General features: G+C 41.2%; 1 protein-coding gene across 2 annotated transcripts; it reads right to left on the reverse strand.

The window, feature by feature from the left end:
* Nucleotides 1–8,650: 8,650 nt before the first annotated feature.
* Nucleotides 8,651–16,470, reverse strand: frzb (frizzled related protein). 2 transcript variants are annotated; one of them, XM_052019601.1, is made up of 6 exons: nt 15,756–16,470; nt 15,088–15,147; nt 11,207–11,272; nt 10,368–10,572; nt 10,202–10,265; nt 8,651–9,503 (listed from the first exon to the last, which is right to left on the reverse strand). In XM_052019601.1, exons 1-6 carry the CDS (start codon nt 16,213–16,215, stop codon nt 9,360–9,362), a joined length of 999 nt encoding a protein of 332 aa, XP_051875561.1. In that variant the 5' UTR covers nt 16,216–16,470; the 3' UTR covers nt 8,651–9,359. The 2 variants fall into 2 exon arrangements, with proteins under 2 accessions (XP_051875561.1, XP_051875570.1); XM_052019610.1 differs by having other exon boundaries at nt 15,088–15,141; nt 15,756–16,456.
* Between the last annotated feature and the right edge of the window lie 4,380 nt (nt 16,471–20,850).

Consider the following 20,850-nt stretch of genomic DNA (forward strand, 5'->3'; position numbering starts at 1 on the left):
GAGGTCCTACCCCAGGACACACCGCTAGCTTTTGATAGGAGACAAGATTGAGGTCAAAACTCTGCATTCTGTCAAAGCTGGTAGGCTACTTTAAGTTGTTAATTGTCTCTGGCTTTCAGAGACACTATTGAGATTTCTACAAAAGATTTTTAAAAAATCCTTAAATAAAAGCAATACACTTAAATAAAACACATTACTACACTAAGAAATGACTAAAACATTTAAATAAATTTTTTAAAAAAATCTTAGAGTCATAAAGAAATACAGCACAGAAACAGGCCCACCAAGTCCATACCATTCATCAAGCACCTACTTTATACTCATCCTACCCCATCGCATTTTATTCTCCCCCGATTCTACCCCTCACCTATGTACTAGAGGAGATTAATTGTGGCCAATTAACCTACCAACCTGCACATTTTTGGGATGTGGGAGGGAACTGGAACATCCAGAGTAAATGGGGAGTGCATGCAAACACCACCCAGATGGCACCCGAGGTCAGGAGTGAAGCCAGGTTGTTAGAGCTGTGAGACAGCAGCTCTACTAGTTGCACTACTGTGCTGTCCAAATTCTTATCCTATTCCCCAGGTCACTGATTCATAAGAACATTAGAACATAAGAAATAGATGCAGGAGGAGGCCATCCGGCCTGTCGAGCCTGCTCCGCCATTCAATAAGATCATGGCTGATCTGGCCGTGGACTCAGCTCCACCTACCTGCCTTTTCCCCATAACCCTTTATTTCCCTACTATGCAAAAATCTATCTGTGTCTTAAATATATTTCATGAGGTAGCTTCCACTGCTTCCCCGGGCAGAGAATTCCACAAATTCACTACTCTCTGGGAAAAGCAGTTCTCATCTCCATCCTAAATCTACACCCCCCCCCCCCCCCCCCACCGAATCTTGAGGCTATGTCCCCTAGTTCTCGTGTCACCTGCCTGTGGAAGCAACTTTCCTGCCTCTATCTTGTCTATCCCTTTCATGATTTTATAAGTTTCTATAAGATCCCCTCTCATTCTTCTGAATTCCAGCGAGTATAGTGCCAGACGACTCAATCTGTCCTCATAGGCAAACCCCCTCATCTTCGGAATCAACCTGGTGAACCTCCTCTGCACTGCCTCCAAAGTCGGTATATCATTTCTCAAGTAAGGAGACCAGAGCTGCATGCAGTTCTCCAGGTGTGGCCTCACCAGTACCTGTACAGTTGCAGTTTAACCTCCCTGCTCTTAAATTCAATCCCTCCAGCAATGAAGGCCAACATTCCATTTGCCTTCTTGATAACCTGTTGCACCTGCAAACCAACCTTTTGCGATTCAAGAACTCCCCTCTACACAACAAATAGCCTGGGTGGTGTTGGACCAGAGAGGTGGAATCCCCAGCATAATGTTTGGAATCCCAGCACATTTAGGCTCCACCTTGATTCTCCACATGAAGGCCAACAATGGATCAGAGTGGCAGATTGCAGGCATCACTCAGCATAACATAACAGCGGTCCAGGACTCACTTATCTGAAAACAGCTGAATGCCAGCAGTTCCCTCAGGGCTAGGAGCCACAGTCAACATGATTCAGCATGTTACTTTTTCAAATGGAGAATAATTTTTATTTTTACTTCTAATTTAAATAGTTTCTTCATAATGATGTCAACATTTTAAAGTGTGAGTAAGTTTTATTGGGCTTGAGTTTAACAATAGTTAATCGTAACAAACCGAGAAGCTGATGAGATAGAACTTGAGCCACAATCTAAAGGGAAATATACATTCAATCAACTGGTGTGGTCCAAACCCAAACTTAAATTCCATGCTTTCAATTTGAATGAAAAAACAAATTAACTTCAACAGAGTTCTTCCTGCTTTGGAATGGAAACTTTGAGACCAATGACGTTAATTAGGTTTGCTGTAGATTGATTGAAACCTGTTCTGGGCCAGAGTTTATTTGAGTTAGATCACTTCGCTTAATTCATGGGAACTCAGGAGATAGGTGACAGATGAACTTCAACGTGGAGCAATGGAAGTTGTTTCACATGGGGACATACAATTCAGGAATGCCTTGTGCCCAGCGCCCTAGGACATGAATGGAAAATAAGGAAAGCGATTCGAATTCCTTAGCGAGAATAAACCGATGCCACAGCACAATGCTTGGAACAGGTCGGCAAAGCAAATCGTGTCTTGATTACGTGCATAGTTCTGGTTGCCGCAGTAAAACTAGTTTATTGCAGCAATTACGCGGATAAAACGTATTGAAGCCAGAAAGACAGGGGGATTAAATTAGGAAGAATGTTTACATAATTTGCACTGGATTAGAGACAAAACCGCTGGTTGTAGCGTTCCAAGGAAAATGACCAGAGCAAACTGCTTCACTTTCTCCAGACCACTAACAGCGGCTTGCACATGAAGAAGATAAATCCCGAACTAGTCAGTGAACTATGTCCCAAGGTTGATAATGGAAGCAAAGTGTGTTGATGTATTTAACTGCAAATTGCATACATTGCTTTCAGAAGATAGTATTTTGAGAAACCACCTCGTGGGCCTGGCTTTTGCTGAGTTGTGCCGGTAGTCCTGCAGGCAGTTACCCACAGAATCCCCAGGTCTCCCGTGGTATCTGGGGCTAACGCAGAGGTGCTGACTGGGCTCCCACTGCAGGAGAAGGAAAGGGAAGAAAGTTAGTCTGTGTGTTAGCTTTTATGTTTTTAATTACCTAAATTAAAAAAAAATTGATTTAGGTGATTTTTATTTTACATTTTTAATAACTTTTACAGTTTATTTCTGAATCATTAAAAAAGACCCTCTGCAGCTTCAACAGGCGGCAAAGGTAGGAGCTTGGTTTTGCTGTCGTTTACGACGGTGCAAGGGGAGCGTTTTCTGATTGGCCCGCGGCGCCCGGTTCCATTGTTCACTGGCTGCTCAGCCCCGTGACGGGCTCAACCAGTGAGAGTGGTCAAGTGCAACCGGAATTGGTGAGTTCAGGACTATGGGGAGCACAAGCTGTGAATGTGGGGAGTGGGCACTACTCAGCAAAACCCAGTTTAATGGTAATTGGAGTCATGGGACGTGTGGAATGTTTGTAAGAGACTTTGGACGTTTGCTTCCTGAAGCTTTTTCATTCCTGAGGGGTTCCTTGCCCCTGTTTGGAACTGTTGCAGCAAAATGTCTTAATCAGTGACTGCACTGTGGCATTACCAGACTGCCAGGATGGTATAGGGTGTAGTAGATGGACCTAGATTTTTATGTGTCTTGAAATTTTGTATATTTCTAATTTTACTTTATGTCAAAAATACAGATAAGTAAGGGTGCGCTAGTGGGATAAATGTAGACACTGCTGCCTCACTGTCCTACAGATGTACATTCCCCATTTAGTATTTAACGTTGCCCATAGATTTTTCACAACAGAGAATGCACAGTTGGATGGTGATTCTTCATAGATTATTCTTGTATGTCTCCTAACATTAGCCTTAACACTGAATCCGCTATGTACACAGTCTCAGATATTTTCCAGAATTCAGACACATTACAGAAGGTAATGATTCAGGCTGAGAATTTGCTGAAGTGTTTAAAAAGCTATCCCAGGCCTTTGTACATTTGCTGCAATTGCAGTTTGGTTTCTAAGTAGTGTTGGCAAAATAATAGAAGCATAAAGGAGAAATACTTAAGAATTTCTATTCCTTAAAAAAAGGAAACTAATGATATTTTCATGATTCAATTACTATCCTAAATTTTACAACCCACAAACCAAGTATGACTATTACATATTCACCTGAAATATTTCTGGTTGTACAGTGTTCTCAGTTTCTCCAATTATTTTCTGAAGTTCTGGTTTTGCCCTACATTTATAATGTGGGGGAACTGTTGCTTTTATTTCCTCAGTTTTTTATCAATGAAAGATGTTTAAAATATTCCAATGAAGTCCAGCAACATTTTTAATTCAATCTTTATTTTCTTGAAAAAATGTTAGTGCTTTTCTGTACAGTGCATCAGAAGTTTTGTTTTGAGAGAGATTCTTCATATCCAAAGCATTATAAAAAGGCTGGCATTATTATTATTGGTTTGCTGAGAATTAGTTTGGTTACTAATATTTAAAATTACACAATGACATTTTATTGGTAAATCGGTTTGGGGAAGATGATTTATATTCTGAAAATTACCTTATGGATATTGATCAACTACATGGCATCTATATAAAACTGTTGCCATTTGGGGTATATCTTGGAAAAAGTGAGCGTAATATCAAGAAGTTTAGAATACATGGAAAAATGTATGGGCCACACCAATTTTTATTAAATGGACAATAGGCAGAGGCAATTTCAGTGGGATGAGAACGGATCTGGTTTGTGTAAATTTGGATCAAAACTTGACAAGCACTGGTATAATTGAATGAGGGAAGACCTTTCAGGTGGAGATGTTTCTGTTACAGTCTAGGTGCATTCTTGTGAAGGAAAGGGGTTGGGAAATTAAAGCCACAGTTCCCTGGATGACTTAAAAATAGAAGTAAAATAGAGCAGGAAAAAACAGCAAATGGCAAATATCAGCTAGTTAACACAACTAGGGACCAGGTTAATCACAGAAAATTCAGAGAGCCCATTTAAAAAAAGAAAAGCAAAGAGAGAATGAGAAAAGAATAGCAACAAATATAAATAGGAATCCAAAAGTATTTGATGGGCATGTGAATAATGAAAAAGGTTTGTGTGGGCAACCAGTGACAAAAAAGTAAAATTACTCCTGGAGTAATGATGTACCTTCATAAGGCACTGGTTTGTCCACAACTGCAGTATTGTTCTAGTTCTGAGTACTGCACTTTAGGAAAGACGTGAAGGCTTTAGACAAAGTGCAGAAGAGATTTGTCTGGATGATTCTGGGAATGAGGATGGAAAAGCTGAGGTTGTTCTACTAGGAACAGTTGAGATTTTGAGGGGATCTGAAAGGATAATGTAAAATTATGAAGTGTGTAGAAAGAGTAGATGGAGATGGTCAATAGTTGGGGTTCAGAATTCATTGATAGTGCTGCTAATGACTTATTCAACAGAGAGCTGGATAGGTTTCTGAAAAGAAACAATTTACAAGGACAAAGAGAAAAGCTGTGGGAGTGGGGCTAGCTGGTTTGCTTCTACATTGGAGTCAGTGGGCTGAATGGCTTCCTTTCATGCTGTAATCATTCACTACCAGCTACCATGTATAGCACTAGGATGCTAGAAAATTCAAAGGATGAAGTTGGTTCTCTCATGAATCTAGACTGAGATAAACTCATGTCTAAATTTGTTATAAGGTGATTCTATTAGAAATTATCCAATGACATTGATACATTTCAGTGCACTGTTGTACTTGTTATAGGAATGGTGCAGATATTGAATTCTTGGCTTCGGTACAATTTTACTCGTCTTGTTTAGAGAGACATCATGTGCTAACGAAAAGACTGGTGCTTCTCAGAAAGAGCCTCGCTTATCTTTCAGTAGCCGAATGACAAGGAGCATTTTCAGAGATTGTTGCCTGCCCTTTCCCAACCCAGAGAATAGTGCATGACAAAAGAGAAATAAAGGAGGCAAAGCAAATAGATGAAAATTAAAACAATTGAGTTCCACGGTATACTCATTAGTAAAATATGTATCATTACAGAAAGCAACGGGGAGTTGGTCTGCTGAACAAAAGGTTCAATGTTTTAGGCAGCTTGCATGTTTAATTTGTTCTGCTCATTGTATGGCTTTAAACAGTTCTTAACCAGGCTGACAGATGGAATACCGTCGGAAAGTTTTGGGGGCATAATGGTCATGTTACGGCAACTAATGGTCATGATTATTAGTGGCCAGAGGCCAAGAGATAGGAGTTTGAACCTTACCAGAACAGTTGGCAAAATTAAATTTGAGTAATTAAATAAAATCTGAAATTAAAAGTTATTGTGAATAGTGGTGGCCTTGAAACTATTACATTTTCATAAAAACCCATCTGGTTCACCAATGTTCCTTCTGTTCTTTCAAGGAAGAAAATCTGTCATTCTGACCTGGTCTAAATGAGGTCAACTTTTTTCAGAGATGGGTAAAAAAAATTCTGGTCTTGACAGCAATATCTGCACTCCTTGAATAAGTAAAAAAACGTAGTGTATAGTTGCATGGGAGGATCTGTTGATTGATATAGCAGTGGTACATCCCACATGTTTGTGTCTTACTTGTTGCCAGCTGATCAGAGTTGATTTATAAATCAACTCTGATCAGTTGGCAATGGGCAAGACACAAACCTTGATTTGTGATTAACAGGTTTAATAAGGAAAAACAATGTTGGAAGTATTTTATTTTGGCAGCATGTGATCATCTGAAAATACACTTTAATCTTTTAATTAACTTTGCTGATAATCAGTTTTGATAATGAGCTTTAAGAGTGTTTGACTTCTAACCTCAGGAGCTAAAGTTCTTAAGAGTTTGGAAACAATCACAATTCATTGATAGTATAGCAATGTAATTGTTTTCTTGGCAGGAGCTAAATCCCTCCCTTTCTTATCCTGCTGGTCTTTTGAGTGGAGATCAATAGGATTGGCAGTGATGGGGGGGAGGAGCAGTTGGAACTAATTTGACCACTGTTAATTCTCTTCAGTAATCTTATGCTTCCTTGTGTATCTTAACAAATTCATAAGGTCCAATGCTCTGCATTATTTCACAATATGAATGTGTTTTTATTGCTTGATGAAAATATAGACCAAATTTAGTTGCTGGGGAATTTATTCCATTTTCATGATGTGAAAAGGATTTTGTTCTTGTGTGGTTATAGAAAATTAGATGATATTTGTTATCAATATTATGTACACAATAGAATATAAAAATTAATGGATGATATGACATGCCCACCCAAATGACAAATACCTCCAGAAATTAAGCTCTGATATCTCATAAGCAAAAAAGTAATAAATCAAGCACAAACTTATTCTCCTTTTCAGTTTTGTTTGTGACATATGTTCTTGAGATTCCTATTGTAATATTTTTAGTAAGTATCAACAGGAATTGAGCAACTTAAGTTCTAAAAGACTATGAAAATAAAACAAAAATGCGTGGCATTGTAAATGAGTTGTTTTGTATTGATGCAGTTGAGTAGGAATCCGTTGACTGTGAAGTATTTTGCTCTAATTAGCACCATTAGGAATGCACATTTTCTACTGTCTTGGTGCATTGAACAGTAAAATTACCAAAGTTAAATTATTTTTTTCTACTAAACTTCCCCTGGGTACCCCGGTTTTCTCCCACAGCCAAATACGTGCTGATAGGTCAAATTGTCCCTAGTAAAGGTGGATGGTCAAAGAATCTGAAGGAGTTGATGGGCATGTGAGAGAGAACAGAGAAAGAAGTGAGAGAATGGGAATGGTCTGTGAGCCAGCATTGGCTCAGTGGGCTGAATACCCTCCTGTGTCAGATGGAAATATGAAAAATTTTAACTTGCAACTTGCCATGAGCTTTTTTAATATAATTTTACACAGGGGGAAACATTTTGCTGTTTATTGAAAGATCCACAAATCAGTGAAATTAAAAATGTTTGGAAATAGCAAGGTTTTGGCTGCTTTATGGCAAAGAACATGTTATTTTGACATGGGTTTATCCAAATTACTAAAACTGTAGTTTAAGGCAAAAAATGCTTTCCTCAGAACAGTTTATGATGATTTTAAAATCAATCTATTTATTTGAATCTAAATCATTTAAAGAACTGATTTGTTAAATTAACAGTCTGTCAGCTTCTTACAATACTATACAATACAATCAACAATACTGGCACTGACAGGAGATCTGATCAGATTTTATGCCATTTTGATGAAATTTAATGATGCTGCTCTAAATACATACAGCAACCTAAACCCATATTCTGATTATTGTCAATGATTACATTGTTTACCCCAGTAATTCAACTTAAAATTAACAGATGTTCAAGTGAATTTAGTTGTCCAGGATAAATAGATGCTTGAATTTATATTTAATCAAAGCAGCCTGTAACTCAGTGAATTTTTTATTTGCTCTGCCCTCAAAATGCTTTTTGGGTTCAAATGCTTGCACTGTCACCAGAGTCCAGTTGCTGAGTTTTGGCTGTTTCAGCTGATTTACTGAACTGATAGTTTTACAGAATTGGAATGTTCTATTGGAAAAATAAATTATTGGTTCAAAGCAGCAAAAGTTTATCTTGGAGTTTTTCATGTATACTTTGCCTTGGCAATTCAAGGAGAATATGTATTGAGAAAAGAGATGAAAATGAATAATTTGAAATAGAATTTTAAAAAAACCAAACCAACACGATTTATTGATCTAAGCCATGATTTTTTTGACACTTCAGAATGGAAAACTGCAATCAACAAGGTTCTGAATCAATTCTATAGTATTATCTGTCTTATTTTGAATATATTGAAATCTGAAACTAAAATTAAATGCTATAGAGTCATAGAGAAATACAGCATGGAAACAGGCCCTTTGGCCCAATTCATCCATGGTGCCCACCAAGCTAGTCCCATTTGACCCATATCCCCCTGGACCCCTTCTATGTATTTTAAATGCTTTAAGTATTATTATATCTTTCGTAAATCTCTCACTCTTGCATTGTCCTATCTGAATGGTAAATGTGAAGCATCTGAATCACTGATAAACCATTAGTGTGCTTGTATATCTGTAGCACTGTAAATAGCCATCACAATAGTCAAATGATTTTCAAAGAAATGTATTTAATAGTTCATAAAACATAATATTTTAAAACTAATTTGACGCAAGCATTGTTCCTTTCCATCACACAATCATCTTGCAGTTTGTACATTTTCTCCATTACTAATTGTAGATATAATTGGATAAGGCTGATTAAACAAGCGACCAAATAATATTGGTATGTTATATCCAGTGTTTGTTTTGCAAGTGCTGCTAGTCGTCCTACGCTTCTTAGCTCACAATATTGACCTAACTGAGCCAATGGTGTGGCGTCTGTATTCTCATCAGATCCGACATGCAACAATCTGTTTTTGGGCTGTACAATCCTGGCCTTGAGACATCAACTATACCTGAACATTCCGATCCTTACACACTGCAGACCCTTGTTCAGACATTCTTTCACTGAATATGTGACCACAGTCTCATGGTTGCGTAACCTAGAAACGCAATAAATGTGTACCATCGGATTAAAAGCAGCTCATTGACTCCACTCCCCAACACATGCTGGGACAGTCTTCGCAAATGAGTACAGTGCAGGAATTCGATGCTGCTTTGTTTCTTATCACACTAACCTTCGTGCAAAAGGGACAAAAGACAAAGTTATAGAATAGCTAAATTTCATAGGACATACGTGCAATAGTGCAATTTTCTTGTGCCACTCCAAGAATGCAGACATTTGTATACTGTCCAAAGGACTTCTCGTGCAAAATGTTTACTGACGTGTTTGCTTAGCATTCCTCCTTTTCTTCCTCTGTTTGGATGCGACTGCTGTATCTCTGGTTTGTATACGTTTCTCTCCATTTTGTTGGCCGTTTCTCCCCCTTCTTCTGTCCTGGCGGAGTTTCTGATCCCAGTTCTGATATTCACAGAAGACCAAGTTAATGCATGTATCATTCGACATAATTAGCCTTTAGAAATATGAATAGAGCCAACTCAGCAAGAACGTGGGTATCAAATTGATTATTACTCTCTTATCGCATTTCTCCAGATTAATGTCATTTGTCACAGTGAGAACTGAGTCATAAAGTCACAGGTTCAAGTCCCACTCCAAAAGTAAAGCTGACATTCCAGTACGCTAATGAGCAAGATCTTGCACAGAGAGGAGCCAGCGGAGCCCAGGACATGCCTCTAAACCTATGAGAATTTAATGACCCTTCCAAAACTGATCAGATTTGAATTCCTGCACAGGGCTCTGATGCCGAGCAAGTTGCTGCACCGTCAGCGGCTGCTCTTTCAAATGCACCATTACAGTCTACTTTCTCAGGAGGACATAAAAGATCGCTTGTCCCCGTGTTGAAGTTAAGCAGGCAATTAATCTCCATGCCCTGGCTAATCTTTATTATCAATCAGCATTACTAAAAACCGGCTGTCTCGTTTTTTGTTACAGTGATGTTTGTGAAAGTATGTTATGCGTAAATTGGCCACAGCGTCGTTGTACACTGCAACCGTGACTACACCTCAAAAGTGCCTCTAAAGCGATGTGGGACGCCGTGAAGATATTTGTAAACACAAGTTGTGGGCAGGGCAGTGGCAAAAGAGCCAGGAACACGTTACCTTGATTCTTTTGCCAAGTCGATCCTTCCATTTCACGGCTATGGAACCCTCCACCAACAGTAACCTGTGCAAGAAATTCACAATAAACCATCTCGGTTAGTGGTGACCGGCTTGGACCATTAGCGCTAGGCTCGTTACACAGAAGCGGCCAGTTTGCTCACTGTACCTCGCCCGCTCTTCATCCTCGTAGCCCATGATAACGTACTCCTCGTTAGTTCTGATTTCAGGGCAGAGACAGGCTGAGCTTGTGTGAAGTGTCACCGTTTCCTTCGGGATGTTCACCAGGGAAGATTTCAGAACATCTTTCACTTCCACCGTCGTGGCAACGTCGTGGCACTTATTCCTGACCTCCTTTACTTTAGCTCGAATAACTGCAAAGAAGAACAAAACTAGTTCCAAACATAAACACACTCGCTTCGTCTCAACAACAGTGAAAGGCTTCGGGAGTTCTGTTTTGACGGATCGGCCATCGGAGACGGGTCCGTTCCTCCACTCTCTGTGGAGCTGTGAAGTGGTTAAGCCGCACTTCAGTGCCGGCTGTCTGTAAAACTCGATAGCTACACTGGACCCCGAAATGTGTATCGACTGTTGAAGGCCTGAATAGATTGAGACATTACAGCAACTCTGTTACTCCATATTCAACCAGGATTTCCATTGATAAACTGGGGGGTTATTTTAGCAAAGATTAAATCCGAGTGGTAAAAGGAAATATACCCACAGATATTATTCTTCCCACGGATGACCGGAGTGTTTTGTATGCTCACATTTAACGTGTGTGGCATCGCCACTTGGAATATCAATTCTTTAATCTGCATTTTATGCTTGAAGTGCAGATTAGCGAATCGGCATTGTGTCTGCACTCTTGAACGGCTGGCCCCGTGGTTTGCGAAGAACCTCCCAGAGGTACAAACTGGATTCTGGGCGCCTGAGGGAAGTTGCCAGGCGGGATTGGATCACCATCCCGACTGCTGTGTGGCGACTCAGGAGGTTAGCAAGAGCACTCACCGTAATTGTAGTTGTTCTTCAGGTAAACTTTCTGAGTGAGCTTCAAGGCCGGGCACCTGCAGCTGTCTGAGGAGGAAGCAGAGTAGCGGTGAGGTGTTTACTGAAATGGCAGTATGCAACCCACCCCACAAAACCACACCGGCTAACTCATTCGCTTTATCGGCAAAGCGCTGCCGGTTGACTCGCCAGATAGAACAACGCTGTTCGCAGTAGCTTCTCATAGCTGTCATTCAACAGCCGCTCATCCCGCCGACTCTGCAACTGTGGGGTGTGCAGAAGGTAAGAAGCCAGCTGCCGAACATTGGGCGTCAGGTACACGGGACGTGTAGTTTTCCTGGGATGTTGTCTGCAGGTAACGTGGAGGTTGCTTGTGGTGCTTGGTGTAATGTGACTTCCACCAGGATGCATCATGTTCTGGGGGCATTGTGGTGGCAGGATTTTACCTGGTAGGTCGATTATCATATGGAAGTACAACAGATAAACAGTGAAGGCAGCATGAAAAACAAATAATATGAGAAGTTTATGTAACACGACGGGGGGGGGGGGGGGCGGGGGGTGCCTCTTTAACACTTGGTGTCCTTGGACAGTGTCACTACGTATTGTCTGTGAGAGGTTAAACAGGCATCCATCCACTACCATAAACATTAATTCCTTCTACCAGAGGCAGATTGTGGCCGCAGTCTGTACAGCACCTTCCACAAAATATCCTGCAGTTAAGAATCTGTGCTATTCCGACAGCACCTCCCAAACTCGCAAATTCTCTATCAACAAGGGCGGGAGCACTGGTGCACGGAAACCACCACCACCTTCTGGTTCCCCTGACTCAAGTGCACCCCACCCTGCCTTGGATATATATCGCCATTCCTTCATTGTCGTTGGCTCCAAAGCCGGGAACTCCCTGGCCAACAGCCCAGCAGCGCTCACCTGAAGGTTTGCAGCGGTTCAAAGCAGCAGCTCACCGCCACTTTCTCAAGGGCTGTCAGGGTGGGCATTCACGCCCACTGACCGGCAACTCCTTCCAAAAGGTCTCCGTCACCAGATCCCTCTGACCCAAACCCGCGGTACAATTCTAAATAAGTCTGGAGCAAGCTCCTCTGTAAACATAGCAACTTTTACTTTAAATTTAAACAGAGGACAATTCTTAAATACTACTCTCAGCTGGCATACTTTGACTGTAAAATTGGACTGTACACAAATGGGGTTATCTCTATTCCAAACATCCACAGAGCGGTTCCAACCCCACCCCAAATTCACTTCACAGAGCCAGCTTCCTTCCATTTTACGGATGGGTTCTGCCCTTATCTGCCCTTCTGACACGCACAGTCGCTCTCTTCCTCGTTGGCACTTTGCCTCCTGGGTGTGTTCTGCTCCTGCCAACCGGCTGCAGCTCCTATCTCTGGTGACTGCCGCTTATCTTTCGCCCCTTCACAGAGGCACACTGTGCTGCAGGCAGGCAGGCAGGCAGGCAGGCAGGAAGCCGTGATTTATTGGGAGGCCAAGAATTATTGGCTGCACAGAGTGTGCGCCGGCAACAAAACAGCAGCACCAAGTGGCAGCACCAGGAGTAAGGACGTCAGTAAATGAAGCTTGGGGGCAATAAATCTGCTATTGTAGCGCTCCAACAGCTGATTTGTGTCCCCACGAAGTAAAAAGTGTATCCATTTACACGAACAGGGGCCTCCCTGCCTATTCTGCTGGGGATGCTTGTTTAATGCCGAAGGTCGCACTGGGGCATGGGGGAAGTGTTCATCTTTTAAAGCTTCAGTAATCCTGACCCCGGCTACCCTGCCTGTTCCCACATCTCTGTCCCGCTCGCCTTCTCCAGTCTCTTCGGCGCAGTCTTAAACGTTGAGACGGTTTCTGCTTTGATCACTGACACAGCAGGCTTTGTTGCAAAGCCTCGCATTATCTGGGAAAGAAAGAGCACTGCTCCCTGTCGCTCATGTAATCTTGCATCTGTGGCTCCATTCCTCAGACATTTACGTTCGATTACAGTGGGCATGCTAAAGAAATTCGGCGAGGCTTGGTGACTCTGCAACAGATGTGATCGCTCTTTAAATCATTGCTAATCAATGACCAAAATAACTGTGGAGCTACTGGACGCCGACCTGCCAGTTCCAGTGAAGCGCATTGGAAAAATGGGCTTTGCTCATTTTGCAGCATTTCACCCCTCCAGTCTTCGGCGCCCAGCGCCTGTACAGATACACCCCTGACTCTTGTACGTTTTGGGAGAGGGTAAAGTGGGCCCCATTCAGTCTTGACAGTAAAGGTAGACTGACTGCCATCATGTTATGGTGAGTGACGTGACGCGCATCGCCTTTTGCGGCGTGGTGGCTCCTTTCCTGTTCTACTATGGCCATGTAAAGGTGTCTCCGGTGAGATGATTGGTGTGGCGTTGGTCGAGGTTACCAACTTGCACTCCATTGGCACTCTATATTGTTGGTCTCGACAGCGATAACAGCTTTAATTTAGTGCGAGTATTATAGCGCAACGGTATAAGCGTCAAAGGGTCTGATTTGGTTTAGGCTAATTTTTCACTTTTGATACTGGGTAGAAAATATTGCATGACGGCTGTATGACAAATTATTCGTCGAATGCCCTTCTCTGCACGCCACAAGCTATGTGCTACCTGGCGGGGCAATGAGCTCAGAGTCATTCAGCTCACTGATCGATATTCGAAGATGCCATGTACAACATATCTGTTCCTGTCGTAACCCATCGCCTCCTTCACCCAGGATCCTTATCCTCTGCCTCCTCGCAGTGTGTGATTAATAATAACAACAACAACAACAGTACTTGGGTAACGTTATGCGAATTGTTGGAAATCTGAAACAGAATGCTCAGCAGACCGGCGGCACGTGGAGAAAGAGGAACATTAACTTTGCAGGTCGGTGACCTGTCAATTGCTTCTGACAGCAGGTCTTCCACCTCAAACTCGCTCTCCACGGCTGCTGCCCGATTTGCTGAGTGTTTCCAGCATTTTTGTTTCATTTCAGTAATTAACTACCTCTCGTAGTTATGTGGACTTGATTGAGTCTTAAGTCAAACACTCTGATCGCCAGACTATAGAATGTGAGGGCGCAAAAAGATTCACCAGGAATGGAGTGTTTCAGTTCTGAGGAGAAATTTGATAGGCTGTGTTTGCTTTCCTTGGAGCGTAAGCGACTAAGGGGATCTGTAAAAAGGTGTATATATGTGTGTGTGTATATATATATATATATATATATATATATATATATATATACACACACACACACACACACATATATATATATATATATATATATATATATATATATGAAACTAGAGGGCATGGGTTTGGGGGTAAGAGTCAAGTGGTTTAGCGGGGACAGTGATGATTTTCCTCATCCAGAGGGTGGTGAGAATCTGGAATGCATTACCCGAGTAGTTGGTGGAGGCAGGTGCTCTCATAACATTTAATAAGTATCTAGACTAACGTTTGAATCGCCAACACATACAAGACTACGGACCAAGTGCTTGTAAATGGGAATAGTTTAAATGGGTTCTTGATGATTGCTATGGACACAGTGGTCCAGAGGGCCTGTTTCTGTCTGTACGACTCTACCACTGATTAGTAATTGTCATTCAGAATGAATTACTCTTGTCTTACTGGGATTGATGCTTATTCAACAGTGTAAAGGTCTCTTGGAGGACCAAAATAGTTTTTTTTAAGAAATAAAAAAGTCCCTGTTTTACTTTCCCTCCACTTCATTGATGATGGCACTTCGCAAAGCTGACAAGGGAATGTTTTTATTTCATACTTGGACATGCATGTGGGTCAGGTGTAAGTTCAACGAAGTCTAAGCGTATTGTGCATGTTGTTTTGTGACAGCGTAAATAACATTTTTGAAACAACTTACCACCTCCCAGGTTCCTGCAGTTATTATTGGAAGAATGAATGGATAGGTCTGGAACTGTTTCTTGAAAAACAAAAGTAGCTCAGTTACATTCTTAAACATTTTGTTGAGCTCATGCCTTACTTGAAAAAAATGATAAAAGGCAACAACATTGTTCAAAATGTAGGCTGCATTTTTAGTAAATGAAATAAATCATGTCGCGCTCCGTCTTAAACTATCAGCATTAAATATGATGGACTAATTTCTTCGCCTGTTAAGCATCTGTGAGGAGTGGACAGTGAAGCCATTTATATGTAAATACCATGGACGATTTTGTTTCTATTGCTCTTTTATAACATTCCTAAAGCACCGTCCTACAGCAGTTAATGTAACATATGCTAACGGTTACTCATTACAAATTAATTAATGTTGGCTTTCATTCCCCCTTAAATAATACAGGATATTTGACATTTTAATGTCAATTGGCACATTACGACTGGCTTACGGCCACGTTATTTTAGTTGGAAAAGTTCACAACGATAGGAAATAGTTCTATCCATTTAGTGGATCGGGGGTTTATTTTCCATAACCGGAGAACAAAATTCACTAGTATGCCCTACTTTTGAAATCCATTGCAGTGGGCTTCACTCGGCGTGACTTGCACTGAACTGGTGAATAATTGTGGAACTCACCGGGTGCATCGGCTGTTACAATGGCTTCGGGGGAGATGCAGACCCCGCGGTCGTACACGGGGAACTCCTCGCAAGCGAGGTTCTCCGGCCAGGTATGGTTGTACCTTCTCATGACGGGCTCGCAGCCATCCCTCGCCCTCTCGCACACCGATTTACAGGGCTTGATGGGCTCGTGTTGAAAGTCGATGGTGCAGATCGGCGCATACATCGCGCACAGGAAAAAGAGCAGCACGGGGCTGCAGTTAATGCCCACCAAGCCCTCGTACTGCTCTATGGCCAACACGGCGTTATCCTGGGTGCTATGGTGCAGATGGTTCGGCATCTTCGTCATGTTCCAGGGCATGGGTTTGCACATCGGGATCCGGATAGGTTCGCAGGCAGCGGCTTCCACCACGCGAACCAGACCCAGACTCAGACAGCTCACCCACAAGCAGACAGAGCTACCTCCAAGTCGAAGCATCGCAGAAGCCTGGGTGTTTCACCGGCAGTTCGATTAGTACTGTATTTCTGCTGCTGGGGAGTTCTGAAAGCAGGCTTGAGGGTGCTCAGCCCTGCTTTCTGGGCTGTGCAGGGACTGTGCTCACACGCGAGCTGTCGTTTTCCCTCCCGCGTGGGACTGACCAGACCTTTTTTTTTGTTGGTTGAATCCTTGTGTCTTGCTGACCAGTGCGCCCTCCTTCCCCCAACCCAGCCGGCTTATGAGTGCGCTTACATCACCAGCCAGAAAAACCACGCATTTTTATCACGTTTCCAACAGCGGCCGTGTGACGCGACCCTGCTCTCTGAAAACAGAACACCAATCAAATGACTGTAAGTTTATACCTACAGTCGTGAACAAAGTCTATTCGTCGTGGGTTTTGGTGGGTAGCTGGGGATCGCGTTAATAATCTCTTCAGGCGCTGCGTTCATTTAGTTTGCGATCAATTCTGGAGTTCTAACTTTTTAGTGAACGTGTGAATCAAAAGAAAATAATGTGCAGATATTTAAAACAACCGGAGTTTAAAGATCCTGAAATAATACATAACAATGCTCGCTTTAGCAATTTTTCTGCAGCCAGGTGGCAGAAACAAGTTTCCAATGTAAAAAAAATTAAACACTTATCAAACCAAATGAACAGAAGTTAGATTTAAAATTCCGGCTATTTAAACATCGTTGCTTTTGTTGCCTGTAAATTACGTTAGGTTGTTTTTCATACTTGGAGCTTGGAGGATAAAGGAGGAAAATAGCAACTAGGCACCGTGAAAATGGATTGATAGGTCCATATTGGGATGAGTCGGTTATCAAGATGAATTTCGATCTTAAATGTGCCAATGATTAATATTTTAAATAGATTCGTGGGAGAGTGTAAAGAAAAACTGGAAAGTGAATAGTGTGTGCACACCTCGGATCACTGCGGAGTCCCTGAGATTCAACCGATGGTGGTTGGGTTTCTCTTTTCGGCATTTTACCGGAGGCTAGTGAAAAAGGCTTTAGAATTGCCTAAATGCGCATGGGTTCTGGTTTACCACAATCAGCGAGCAACATAGGATATTGTGAACAATGATGCATTAAGTAACGTCCATTTTTTCTGCATGTTTGTGTTGACTTTGAAACTTTGTCGATTCGTAACATGCGTTGGAATTATGTTTTAATGGAAGTAATGCGCTTTTTGCACAGCCGATCAATGTGGAACCTAAATAATTGTAGTGTTTTGTTGCCCAGCCACCGTTCCCATTTGACAATGTATAGTCCTGTGGTGTTAGGGTTCTTACGGTTTTTAGATGAAACTACTGAGGTTTCTTTCCCCATGGATGGAATGACATCTGTCTAAATTTTGTTTTAATAACTAACCCTTGTGACATTTCTGTTAACTCGTATTAATCACGTATATTGTATCTACCATTGCCGAATTACATCGAGCTTTCTGTATAGACGGGACGTCAATGGTTTAAATCTCCGCCGACCAAGCTATCCACATCATAAACACAGTACAAAGAATTAAAGTGATAATTGCACATTAAAAGTATGCTCACAAGGATCTGCCAAATTGATAGTGGCCCAGTTCACATTTTTAACTTCAATATTAAAAGAATTCCATTGCATATATGGAAACTAATACTTTCTCAACTGAGTCTTTCCGATGTAAACTTGCAGGTAAATATAAAATTATCACAAGTTAAACAGTCATGAGCCATTGTGGATGAAGGGCACTGTTAAAGCCTTCTGATTTAATAACATTGCTTTTTTGGTGTTCTGGGTATATTCCACATACCATGAAATAGCTAAATGAATTGAATATGCTAAAATAGAATATGTGTCTGGTATAGTGGCTTGACTTTATTCCTAAATGCAAGTCATTACTAGTCCTACTTCCTTCCTGGTTATGTAATGATCTGGTGAAAGTGTGCCTAAATAAGGTATCCTGAAAGTATGTGCTCTGTTCCTTTCTCTTGCATCCCCTGATGCATAATGGTAAGTTCTTTGCGAAGTCTCAGGAGATTCTGTTTTCAGTGGACACAGCTGAAGGAGGAAATGTGGTGCTGGGAAGCACAAATGATTCCACTTAGTTGGCACGTTTTGCTTGCTTTGGATCAGGCTACTAAATTGTAGACATCCTATATACCTACTCTATGTATTAGATATAACACTTTATAGAGGGAATGGATTAACCAGAAAGGTAGACTCTGCAGAAGCATACTTCCTTGTATATCATAGAGCAGCACTGTTAGCAACAGATATGGATATGTTTGTGGGCCACACTATCCCATTCTTCCATCCACCAACAGCTGTAAGGCATTAATTTAGAAGGAAGTGGGTATTGGCATAACTCCTGTTTGGACAGTGGCTTTACCAATGTTGAGCAGAAAAAGCAGCTTTGTCTTAGCATTAAGTTTACAGAACTATTGGCCTTAACCAATTTCTGTCAGAAACCTTAAATGTGATCCTTATCCAATTTCTATTTAATTCTAATTGAAACGGTGACCTTATTTTACTTGTAGACAATGGTAAGAGTTTCTATCACTAGTTTACTAAAGCCTTTGGTAGCTTGAAATAAAATACATTAAAAGCAGAGATATGCCTTTTAAAATCCTGAAGGTCCCCCAGACAATTAGATTTTCATTTCATAAAATGTTTTACTAACTTTACTGCAAAGTTAGGTTGATAAAGTGGCCTTTATCCTTCTCAATTATTTTATTTTCTTCATTGAGGATTTCATGTCAGCATCCCATTTTGTTTTAACTTTGGTCTTCGTTCTTGTACTTTTCCCCTTTTTCACTTCAGAAAGGGATGCATGTTCTGGGAGATGGTATGTACCACCCTTTTAACCACAATCTCAGTATTCTGTAGTCCCAGTGACTAACATAATCTTGGTTCATTCTGATTCAACAATGTCTTAGTTATAGAAATGCTTGAGAAAAAGAACACATGAAATATAGTGATCCTTCTCTAAGCAAGTTAATGTCTGTTATTCTTTAATTAGTTTTGTGCGGTAAATCTGGACTCAACAGAAATCAAATTGAAATTCTCTAACCTTATTTCACTGGGGAGATGTGCATTTGAGATGTAACTATGTTTCATTGACCTAAATTAGTTTCATCTCATGACCCAAAGGGAAAACATCAGATTGCTGCACAGATCATTGGCTTAGTGAATTACACAGTTCCTGCTCTCGTTATCATTTGAAGCAAGATAGATATAACTAAACAGATTAAGGACAACGAGGAAGGGTGCAGGAAAATGAACAGCAGACTTTTTATGGAAGGTTCACTTTTTAGCATCTCCTAGTTTCTGTCAGAATGGAAACAGCGAGCCTACCACTGTCAACCATAATTGAGAATTTGGGAATGTACAAAAGTTGGATGTGCAGCAGAATTAACTTAAGGGGTTTGAAGAAAGGAATTGGTTCATATTACTTCTGGATACATGAGTAAAGCTACCGATAGATACTGAGGGAATTTAGATTGTTGGACAGAGCAAACTCAATGGCGTGTATCAGAGGCTTGAATTGGGCAATGAAGAATAGAAAAAAAATTAGAGGATACATCAGTATTGCAATTAAAGGTGATTCTGATAGATCAGGAAATGAGAAAACAACTCATCATTTAGATACGGGTCTAATTATGTGGCAGCAAACTCATAGCAGATATTCTGATTTTTGTTTTGCCTTTGCAAACAGCCTGCCTCTAATACAATGAGAATCCCACAGTGTTTATTTTATTTGAAAAATAGTAATGAATCACAAATATCCATTTCCACATGCATTAGGAAAAGCCGCGTCAGGCTCGAACTATGGAATAAATTATTGCAAAAGTTTAAATGTGTACTTGCTGCACATGTTACATTGTTTGTGGTTTTGTAAATTACTCATTTCATATTAAATCCATCCAGACAATTTTAGAACAGGAAACCTTGTTGTTAGGGTGCTATGGACATCAAATTGCTACCAGGACACATCTATGGGTCAGGTTGTGAGGGTTGGCGTATTGGTAATCAAATTAATGCATCCACTGGAAGTAGTGCACTGACTAGTTAGATAGTGATGTGCACTTTGATTTGAAACCAGTGTTGCCAAATGGATCCCTATGCTCCAGCTTAAGCTCATCTTTAGTTTCACACAGGTGAACATACATTTAGCAGTGGCAAGCACCTTCCTTCTGTACTATTTAAAAAGATCATTAACTATTTTGGAGTTAATTGGTGATTCATTTCTCCTAGCTGCTGTTATGAGTTTAGAAAGGTTTGGTATTTCCTTACTATCAATAGTGAATGGGTCAATCTTGGGTTGCAGGGAGTTATTTGCCATGGACTGAAGGTCTTTATCTTGATTTTGAATTCTGTATAAATTAGTTGAGCCCAGTAGACATTCCCTTGGAGTCCCTCACAACTGGGAGATTAAACAGATGGCACACAGGGGGTAGGCTGCTGGAAGTGGAAGGTGACGAAGAGGGAGAGATGTTCTCGATAGGAGGCCATATCTACCCAGGGTGATGGGGCAATTCACCTATCTGAATCTCAGCAAGGAATATTGTGTGCAGTGTCTGCACTTCAGTGAGGCTGTAACTCCTGAGCAGGTGAAGGAGAGCTTTGGCAGTGTCTGTCTACATCACCACAGCCA

The sequence above is a fragment of the Pristis pectinata genome, chromosome 1 (assembly GCF_009764475.1).
Source record: "Pristis pectinata isolate sPriPec2 chromosome 1, sPriPec2.1.pri, whole genome shotgun sequence".
NCBI lineage: Eukaryota > Metazoa > Chordata > Chondrichthyes > Rhinopristiformes > Pristidae > Pristis > Pristis pectinata.